Source organism: Oryx dammah, unplaced genomic scaffold, assembly GCF_014754425.2.
Source record: "Oryx dammah isolate SB20612 unplaced genomic scaffold, SCBI_Odam_1.1 HiC_scaffold_11163, whole genome shotgun sequence".
NCBI classification, from domain to species: Eukaryota; Metazoa; Chordata; class Mammalia; order Artiodactyla; family Bovidae; genus Oryx; species Oryx dammah.
The window spans coordinates 5,038,589-5,049,190 of record NW_024080556.1 but is presented as its reverse complement, the minus strand read 5'-3'; the positions used below and the strand labels follow the sequence as shown (position 1 = coordinate 5,049,190).

Below are 10,602 nucleotides of genomic sequence, written 5' to 3'. Positions count from 1 at the left end.
CAGAGACCTGTGTGTGCACATGCACTCAGGCATAATTATTAATAATTTAATGCTAAAATATTAGAAAAAAAGGCTAACGCTTAAGCAAACAATAACAGGAAGGTGTTATTAAAGGGGCAATGAAGATAATGCAATAATATAAGAAGTGCCTGTAATTTGAAGAAATGGAAGTTAAAACAATTTATATGTACACACTGCTATGTTTAAAACAGATAACCACCAAGGATCTACTGTACAGCTCATGGAACTCTGCTCCATGTTATGTGGCAGCCTGGATGGGAGGGGGAGTTTGGGGAAGAATGGATAAGTCCCTTTGCTGTTCACCTGAAACTATTACTACATTGCTTGTTAATCAGCTATATCTCAATACAAAATTAAAATTTTAATAATAATAAGCAATAAATATATCCACCACTAAAATTTTTAAAAAATAAAAATGTGTTTATAGAATATAACTAAGAAAAACATGTATGCAGAGGAAGAATGACAAGTTATAAATAAACTGAAAACAAAATGCTAATATTAGGGTATAACAACTTTTGGGTTTTTTTCTCTTTAAGATTTTCTTCCATGTATTGCAATTTTTCTAATAAATACAATAAAATACTTTAAAAAGAATGGAAAGGGGGAAGTGACAGAAGTTTAACTGAAATACGAAGGCTTAGCTTAGGACAACTGAGAAATCAGAACCCATGAGTCAGGAAAAAGCTCAGAAGGTAATTTCTCTGCTTCTGAGGGGAGAAATTAGACCTGAGGTTGACTTAGGGAGGAATATATCCAGACAGAGAATGATTCAGATTCCTCAAGAACTTAGAATCCTAAAAGAAGATTAAGTTTGGCCTTGAAATATGATGGTTAATCAGGGAAGAACTCTGGGGATGGGAGGAGGGGAGGAGATTAATGTTAATACTTGTAATGCATGTCAATCTGAGTGAGTCAGTAGATATTCACTTGTGGCCAGTATTTACAGGGTTCACATTCAAACTCTGCTAATGGAGGAAAAGAGCTACTCTCCAGAGTATTCATCAGTAGGATGTTGACAAGAGGTCCCCAAAGAATCTGAGAGCCAGGAAAAAAGCAAGAGACAATGTCATGGTAGCCAAATTAGAGACTTTACCGATACTGTACCACTAAATAGTACCTACTTCCAGATAATCAGAAGTGGAACCAGGTCGGCTGATCTTTGAGGCTATTGCTAACATATTAGAGGGAGCAAATGAAATCCTACCATAGTGTTCTGGGCTATTGACCTAGTCCTAGCCAAAAGGGAAAAACCTGAATGGAGCATAAAAGACAATGAAGAAGTAACCAGAAATTGCAATAAAACACTTCACTCCAATCAGAATTTTAACTTTCCATTTATTGAGCTTTCACAGATGGCAAAGCCTATCTTACATAATAGGCATGATCCATCACAATAAAATCACATTAAAAAGTTTAATGTCACAAAACAGAGCAAAGCAAAAAAAAAAAAAAAAAAGAGCAAAACAAATTACAGTTCCACCAGCTGAGCAGGGACTCAGAAATGCCTCCTTAAGTTTCTGCTTTACCATAAAAACACCAAATACTGAGTTAGTTTAATCTAGAGATAGAGAATGTGATATCATGTCAAGACAACAAAGAAGGAAACATGAAGGCCTCTGGGAGATGGTCCACTGAGACTCTACCCATAGGTAGGTAGGTACAGATATGAGTTTACACAATGGCTACCTTTAACATTAGGTGCAAACAAGAGAGGTGAACAGACTGAGCTTGATGTGTAAGTGCTAAGGGAGGAAGTAGGGAGATACGACCACGTCAGCTGACCATCTTCCACTTCCTGTAGAAGTGCAGGACATTCTTGACTTCCACACCAGCTTCAGTTGCCATCCCCAGCACCAGCTGCAGGGGGTATGAGAGATTCCTAGGGTTGTCTAAACAAATGCCCGTGAGGATGGTCATCATAGTCCTGTGGTCGGGGGCCCCCAGCCAGGATGAGTCCAGCAGACCTCTGCAGAAGTCAAGCATGTTATAGAGGTCCCAGGCATCAGAGTCTGGCCTGGTCATTCTGGGTCTCACCAACGTCACAGACACACAGGACTGGCAGAGAAGGTACTGGTTCCCTCTCTTCAGCTCCCCCTCTAGGAAGGTGATGGCTGCTGAAGCCCGCTTGTCCTCCCTTCTCAGGATATACAATATGTCCACCACGATGTTGGGTACGATGAGGAGAAACTGACCACTGGTGGCAAGCTGCCGGATGACTGGCAGGTGCTCACAGAGGGCCCGGGGGTCAGGGAACAGGTAAGGGGTCAAAGCTGACTGAATCTGGATGTGCCTGAGAGTCTCCTCCAGCAGTACCACTTCGCGTTGAAGCCACAGTTGTACTATGTCTTTGAAAAATCTGATCCTGGAAGTTTTCTCTAGCAACTGCTGAGATGGGTTGTCTGGTCCTTCAAACCCAGTGCTCATAAAGACCCCTGAATGAGAGTCATACTTCAGGAACTGTCCAGGGAGTGTCGTGGCGAAGTGGCCAAAGCTTCTGAGGAAACAGACGCGCACAGCAGCTTCATCTTGGGAGCTGAGTGGAGGTGTGTCCTGCTCCAAGCCCGCTCTCTCCTGGGAAGCCTGCTGCAGCCAGTGCTGGCCCAGGACAATGTCCTCTGGGAGCTGCAGGAACTGGGGAAGGTGTGGGCCCTTGCAGCTCTGCAGTAGCTCATGGAGATGGTGGGACAGGCCCAGGCCTGGCTCCTGAAGGTCTCGCACAGAGGGCAGCAGGTTCAGTAGCATGGACAGGTGGTCCCACAGGCTAAACAGGCTCCACCAATGTGCGGTGAGGAGACTGCAGTTGGCACGGAGCCAGCCCAGTATCACCTTGACCGTGGGGAGCAGCCCCTCTGCAGAGAGGACCTGCAGTTTCTTCTGAATGGTCTGGAGATTGCTGCAGGGTTGGCTGATGGGGGCGTTCTGCCCCAAGTTGCAGCCAGCAGGAGGCTCTGTCTCAAGACAGCTGCTCACGCCATCCTCTGTGACAGATGCTTTGCTGGAGGCAGGACTAGGAGGCGTCAGGAAACTGTGGCTGAAGACAGGAGCCAAGTGAAAGCCATGTTTGCCTGGAAGCCTGTGGCTCGATGGGGCTGACAGGTTAGCGGAACTGGTTGTTTTTAAGAGACCTAGGAGATGACTGGGAGGTTGACACGTCTTCAGCTTATCCCTGGGAGGAGAAATTCTATCCTTGGATTTGGCTCCACCCTCCTGCATTGCTTGTGGATTCAGGGAGCCACTTTCCTCATCATCAGTTGTGTCTGAATAAGTGGTTTCACTGCTGAGTTCTGAGCTGACCTGTGAGCATAAGGATGTGTTTTCATCTTCGTCTGTCTCATCCCAGTCACAGCAACAATGAAAACTGGCCTCTGGGTTGTCACCCTCACTGGAAACGTGAGATGACCTGTGGGTTTTCTGAGATTTGCTGTGGTGGGGCCCAGGGGAGGGGGCTAGAGCATCTTGTTGCCCCTCCCCAGCCTCCATCTTCTGTTGGTCTTCCTTGTCCCTGGGGACGTCCACCTCTGGGAAGATGTTCCCTTTCTGGAGCTCAGCCTGGAGGCGAGTCGTCACGTGTTGAATTAAATGGGAGAAAAGGGTCAAGGTGAAGGTGACCGCCGTCCTGTGCTGCTTGGAGCCCGCTGTCCTCAGGCTGTGCACGCTCATGAGGCAGAGGACCACCATGTGGAAGATGAGGAGGTCGGGGAGGAACTGGTAGCCTCTTGCGGGCTTTCTCTCTCTGGAGGCCTGGCTGTGGTCGGATGGGCAGGACCGATAGGAAAGACAGAGACGGAAGTCTTCCAGAACCAGCTGACACAAGGCCATGAGCCTGGTGGCTCTGAATTTCCTCTTAGGCTGCAAGAGGCTCTGAAGGTAGAGGAAGCTAACCAGTAACCTTTTGTTATCCCAACACCGCCTCTGGCTGGCAGAGAGCTTCTTCCCCTGGTACCTCTTCAGCCGGCTGTATCTTTTTTCTGCATGATGGTAGAGTCGTTTGAGGTTCCAAGACGCCCCTTTAAAAGGCACTTCCGAGTGGAGGCAGCGCTGGTAGAAGTATGTGGCTTCCACACCATAGTACTTGCTCCCCGTGAGAGCTCCCAGCTGGTTGAAAGGCATGCCCATGTGTGGTGCCACTGACAGGGCTCGGTAATAACACCTCTCTGCCAGGTCCGTGGTGTGCAAGGCCAGGAACTCATTCTGAAAGCGGAACAAGTCTCCCAGGTACAGCAGGCAGCGGTGGCAGGCCATCCGCGCCCAGTCCACCTCTTCCTCTGACGCAGGCCCTGCTCTTTTGCAGCCGATGAAGCGGATGGCACTGTGAGGCCAGTCGATGTAGCTCCACAAGCCCAGCTGGTAGTGCTCCTGCAGGAACAGGAAAAGGTGTTCATAGAACCTGAGGCCACCCTTCAGATGTGCCCGCAGGGGGCCTTCCCACTGTTCCTCGGAGGAGTCCGTGTTTTTTCTGTTGGGCTTCAGCAGCAGCAGAGTCACGTCAGAGTACGTTTTCCTCCAGAGCAGCTCTTCTGCTTTCCTCCCATAATCCACTGGGTGCAGGAACATGAGTTTAATGCAGACTTGCTGGACCATATCCCTGAGGGCCAGGACATGAGGCTTGAAAAGCTCTTCGTGGGCGTTTCCTTTTAGAAGGAAATGGTCGAGACGCCGAGCTGCCCTGCAAACATCCTGGTAGAGGAGTCTGGCCTTCAGGGCTTCTACCTGGCTGCTCTCCATACGGCTGGACTCTTCCCACGACACTGATTTGTGTCTTCTGAGAAAAAGACAAAAACTATATATTAGTACTCACTCACAGAGTCAGGAGGAGAAGGGGATGACAGAGGACAAGATGGTTGGATGGCATCATCAACTCACTGAATATGAGTGTGAGGAAGCTCCGGGAGACGGTAAAGTAGAGGGAATCCTGGAGAGCTGCAGTCCACAGGGTCGCGAAGAGTCAGATATGCCTGAGCGACTGAACAACAACACAGAGACCGAGGATAATAACAATAATAGTCACAATGGGAATGTGTAAGGTCCTTTGTATGAAGGAGGCCACCCCTTCAGATCTCAGTTTAAATACTACTGTGTCTAAACTTCAGTTAGATGCCTCTCCTCCCCAGAGGAACTGGGTTTCTGGGACTCAACTGGTTGTGAATTTTTCTTGACTGTATTTCTCCTACCATAGCACATCCATTATAATTCTTTATCATTCTTGCTTCCACATTGGATCACAAAGTTCTCTCAGAGAAAGGTTGAAATTAATTTACCATTTGGTTCTTAGTACCAAACAATGCCTAGTTCAAGAGGATACTCAGTAAAAAGCAGTAAGTAAATGAAGGCTATTTCAAAAGTCAGTTCCTCAATTATCCATTTCCAATTCAATGATTATAATGTATCAGAGCACTCTATTATACTATTTAAAATACATGCCTGAGTAAAATAAAATATAATGTAACCTCCATAACTGAAATAAAAAATTTTAAATCCCATATCAAAATTAAATTTAATTAAATTAGTTAAAATTAATTTAAATACTGAGATAATAAATGTTATCATTTTTATAATGTAAATTTATAATCAAGGTTGTGGATTTTTTTTTTGGAGAATTCAACCTAGATTCTACTTAGTGAAAGTATTTGTAGTATACATATATTTAAATAGATTAATACTTAAATAAAATATGTTAAATAATATTCAATGCAAAAAATTATAAAATTCCTTATCTCTCAGCAGAATTTGCTTTTAGACTCTCAGGATGCAGAAGAGAAATATATCTTATGATACAAACAGAGTTCATATAAAAGAAAATACAAAGAGCAAACACAAAACAGAAAATGTCCTGCTTTCTCATACTAAAGAAAAAGCAATTTAAAACAAACTACAAACAATAATTTAATCACATCAAAGGAGTAAAGATTTTTGTAAATTATAATACATGATGTTCAAAGTCATGGTGAAACTTATACAGACTTTACACAGCTGGAAGCATTAAAAGCTTTGAAAATACTTTTAAGTTTGTAAAACCATTTATGTTCATATTCTTTAATCAGCAACTTTATTCATAGGAATGATGCCTAAGGAAATTTAACAAAAGCAAAAAGCTATATTAATAAGAGGTCTGTTCCAAATGTATATCTAATAAAGGAAAGGAAGAAGGAAGAAAGGAAGGGAGAGAGGAGAGAAAAGGAAGGGATGGAGGGAGGATGGAATTAAAGTTAACCAAAATAGTCTGTCATCAATGAATTGCTCATACATGTCTATATATATGACAGAAAGTCATTGTGTCCATTAATAATTATAGATTTATAAAAATAATTACTTGGAAAAAGTGGAATGTGAAATAATATACAAAGTGGAAAATTACATCTTCCCAAACTATAATGTGTAAATATTAAGAGATTCATGTGATAATGACTGGGGTTTTCTCCCCCAAAGTTCCTTAATACTGCTATAGTCAGTCATTCTAATGCAACTTCTTAGTTGGTACAATTTATGAAGCTACATTTTTGTATGACTAGAATTTTTTTAAGTAAAAAAAAAATAGTAATTAAGCAAATACTTTAAAACTTTGATTCAGTAACCAGAATAAATATCATTAAAATGTCAAAAACATAAGACTCATTGAACACACAGAGTATACATAGAGCCAGAACAGCATACAAAATACCTATGGTCTGTTGGTTAGTAGGATGTGAAATTTGGGGAGAAAGGATGCGGGCAGAGTGAGAGAAGGAATTTGGGCAGGAGAACAAGGAAGCAGCCAAAATAGAGAAATTTTATGAGCAGTTGCTAGAATTTTCAAATCTCCAAAGCAAAATCTCCATCAACCAACACGAGGCTTTTCCTGGAATGGTACATAGTGGTTAGCCCAGCCTTTCTCAGTCTTGAGAAAGCTGAGTGAAGGGAGAAGGTACTGAGAAAACACCTGGAGGAGAAAGATTTAGGTTAGATTCAAAGACACATGCACACTTTTTCTAAAGGAAATTTCACTCCCAATCAAGTCTAAGGGGTTTCCCAGGAGGCTCAGTGGTAAAGAACCTATCTGCCAATGTAGGAGATGTAAGATAATTGATTTCAGTTCCTAGGAAGGTACCCTGGAGAAGAAAATAGCAAACCACTGCAGTATTTTTGCCTGGGAAGTTCTGAGGACAGAGGAGCCTGGTGGGCTACACCCCACTGGGTCTCAAAAGAATCAGACACGACTTAACAACAAAACAATAACATCAAGCCTAAGAGTCAGAAGCCAGACAGCTCAAGGGAGAGAAAAAATCTAAGTCTTCAAATTTATTATACTATTTTGGAAGACATGGATTCGATTTGAAAGGCAGATACCAATAGGAATGGACTAAAGTCATATTTACTGGCCTTTTCTCCTTTCCTCTTAAGCTCTAACTACACCTATTTACCTCAGATGACAACAACCCCCAGAAACCCTCCTAGGATGACTGTGGGAAACCTGTTGTCCCAAGACAATAGGCCTACATCAACCAGGATTGGACAAAGCTCACAAATAGGCTTACAGACATCTCCCAAACTCCCAAGTTTGCCAGCTCTGAAAACAATGACAGGCATAAATTAAGACAGAAGGATTTTCTCCAAGTTAAACATTTCCAGTCTGAAAAATTCCTAGGAACGATCCATTCTCTCCGAATGAACATAAAAGTCAGCTGGCTCCTGGCTGTGTTTTACTCCGACACTAATTTGGTGATGGACAGGGAGGCCTGGTGTGCTGCAATTCATGGGGTTGCAAAGAGTCGGGCATGACTGAGCTACTGAACTGAACCACTTACTTACCAGAACTCTGTCTTCCTTGGAGGACATTTGGATAAATTTCCCAGCAGGCTTCCTGATATAAGGCAACTCAGCACAGCTGTTCCCAATGAAGCCAGGGAGCAGTCATAGACAATTCTGTGAAGCCTGGACTAAATCTCATGAAGTCCACAAATGAACAGCGTTAAATCCCCTTCTTGAGATGGATGTAAAGGAGACTCCTCTGGACCTTACATCTGAACTCACCAGTATGTCCCAACCTCTAGAGCATACTCCTGCTCAACCTGCTGGTACCCCAGGCTTGGATCCCACATGCTAGGCTCTCAAAGCCTCTGGTCTATTACTTTGTTAACACACCTGGTTTGACTCTGCATAATTGGCATCAGCTGGGTACACTCTGGCCAAGAAGGCTGACTCAGCTGCTCCCTCAGACAGGTAACTCAGGACCAGATATAACCCTGAGAGATTTGAAAAATCCATAGCCCTAAGAAAAAGGAGAAAATTCTAACACCTCATGGAGCATGTGTGTGTGTTAGTCACTCAGTTGTGTCTGACTCTTTGTGACTCTATGGACTGTAGCCCACCAGGCTCCTCTGTCCATGGGGTTTCCTCAGGCAAGAATAAGGAGTAGATTGTCATTCCCTTCTCCAGGGGACCTTCCTGACCCCGGGATCGAACCCAGGTCTCCCAAACTGTGGGCAGATTCTTTACCATCTGAGCCACTCGGGAAGCCCCAAAATACTATGCCAAGTCACTTCAGTCATGTCCAACTCTTTGTGAGAGAACACTTAGGGGAAACCATAAGATGTCTTCAAATATTCAGAAGACTATGATAAGGAGAAACACACCTTCTTCTGTATGGCACAAAGGGAAGTCAGTGTATCTTTACATAGATGTTAAAAAGGCAGGTTTCAATTCAAGAAAAAAAATAAATAAAAGGTGAAATTTTCATTAAAGCTATCCAAAAATAAATGAGCTGATTGATGAGGTGGTTATCTTCTAGCCAGGAATAGGTTAAGTGAGTAAAAGTCGCTCAGCCATGTCTGGTTGTGACCCCATGGACTGTATCCCACCAGGCTCCTCTGTCTGTGGAATTCTCCAAGCAAGAATACTGGAGTGTGTTGCCGTGACCTCCTCCAGGGGCTCTTCCTGACCCAGGGATCTAACCTGCATCTCTTTATGTCTCCTGCATTGGCAGGCTAGATCTTTACCACCAGCGCCACCTGGGAAGCCCGAAAATAACCTGATTAAATACCAATAGTAAGTTGAATAAATAAATTGTAATACATACAGCAGTACATGTTTTTACCATATAGTGGTAAAAATAATTGAAACATGCTGCATATATCCATATGGATGTATTACACATAGTGTTGAACGAAAGCAGTAAGCAATAGGAAAATATACAAAATATGAGGGTATTTATACCAAGGCCCAAATCAGGCAAAAGTGGAGAGTGAAAAAGTTGGCTTAAAGCTCAACATTCAGAAAACAAAGATCATGGCATCAGGTCCCATCACTTCATGGGAAATAGATGGGGAAACAGTGGAAACAGTGTCAGACTTTATTTTTTGGGCTCCAAAATCACTGCAGATGGTGACTGCAGCCATGAAATTAAGACGCTTACTCCTTGGAAGAAAAGTTATGACCAACCTAGATGGCATATTCAAAAGCAGAGACATTACTTTGCCAACAAAGGTCCATCTAGTCAAGGCTATGGTTTTTCGTGGTCATGTATGGATGTGAGAGTTGGACTGTGAAGAAGGCTGAGCACTGAAGAATTGATGCGTTTGAACTGTAGTATTGGAGAAGACTCTTGAGAGTCCCTTGGACTGCAAGGAGATCCAACCAGTCCATTCTAAAGGAGATCAACCCTGGGATTTCTTTGGAAGGAATGATGCTAAAGCTGAAACTCCAGTACTTTGGCCACCTCATGCGAAGAGTTGACTCATTGGAAAAGACTCTGATGCTGGGAGGGATTGGGGGCAGGAGGAGAAGGGGACGACAGTGGATGAGATGGCTGGATGGCATCACGGACTCGATGGACATGAGTCTGAGTGAACTCTGGGAATTGGTGATAGACAGGGAGGCCTGGTGTGCTGCGATTCATGGGGTCGCAAAGAGTCGGACACGACTGAGCGACTGAACTGAACTGAACTGAAGGCAAAGTATTGCCTATGGATACATACTGAGATAGTAAAAACATAAAAGTAAAGGAATGATTATCACAAAGGCTCGGATTGCATTTTGGACTGGGCAATTGTTGGGAACAGGGCTGAATCAGGAGGTGCACAGATTGAAGGAAGGATGATTTTAGCACTAATAATATCTGTTTCTTCGATCAGAATGTGAGATGGATATATATATACATGTTATATATAACATACTATATGTGTGTGTGTTTGTGTGTATTATATAGTCTTCCTAGGTGGCGCAGTGGTAAAGAATCACCATGCCAATGCAGGAGAAGCAAGAAACTTGGGTCCAGTTCCTGGACTGGGCAGATTCCCTGCAGGAGGAAATGGCAACCCCCTTCTGTATTCATGCCTGGAAAATTCCATGAACATAGGAACCTGGCAGGCTACAGTCCATAAGGTCTCAAAGAGTCAGACACAGCTGAGTGACTGAGCATACACACACATTTTATATATATATATATATACAGAGAGAGAGAGAGAGAGGGTGACGTGGCTAACAAATAATAAATATCATTAAACATTAACTGATTTTGTTTTCTATTAAATAGATAGATTGATTTAATCTAATCAAGATGTTCCAAATGATCAAAACAATTTTTTAGGTAGAGCAGGAACTGAA

The 10,602-nt window shown here is 43.3% G+C and overlaps 1 protein-coding gene across 1 annotated transcript; it reads right to left on the bottom strand.

Moving 5' to 3' along the window:
- Nucleotides 1–1,797: 1,797 nt before the first annotated feature.
- Nucleotides 1,798–4,749, bottom strand: LOC120860674 (protein SMG5-like). Its single transcript, XM_040236421.1, has one exon. It carries the CDS (start codon nt 4,747–4,749, stop codon nt 1,798–1,800), a length of 2,952 nt encoding a protein of 983 aa, XP_040092355.1.
- Nucleotides 4,750–10,602: the final 5,853 nt, after the last annotated feature.

What these genes read in the sequence shown, in the direction of transcription:
- LOC120860674 (XM_040236421.1), bottom strand. Translation starts at nt 4,749, where the DNA reads ATGGAGAGCAGCCAGGTAGAAGCCCTGAAGGCCAGACTCCTCTACCAG.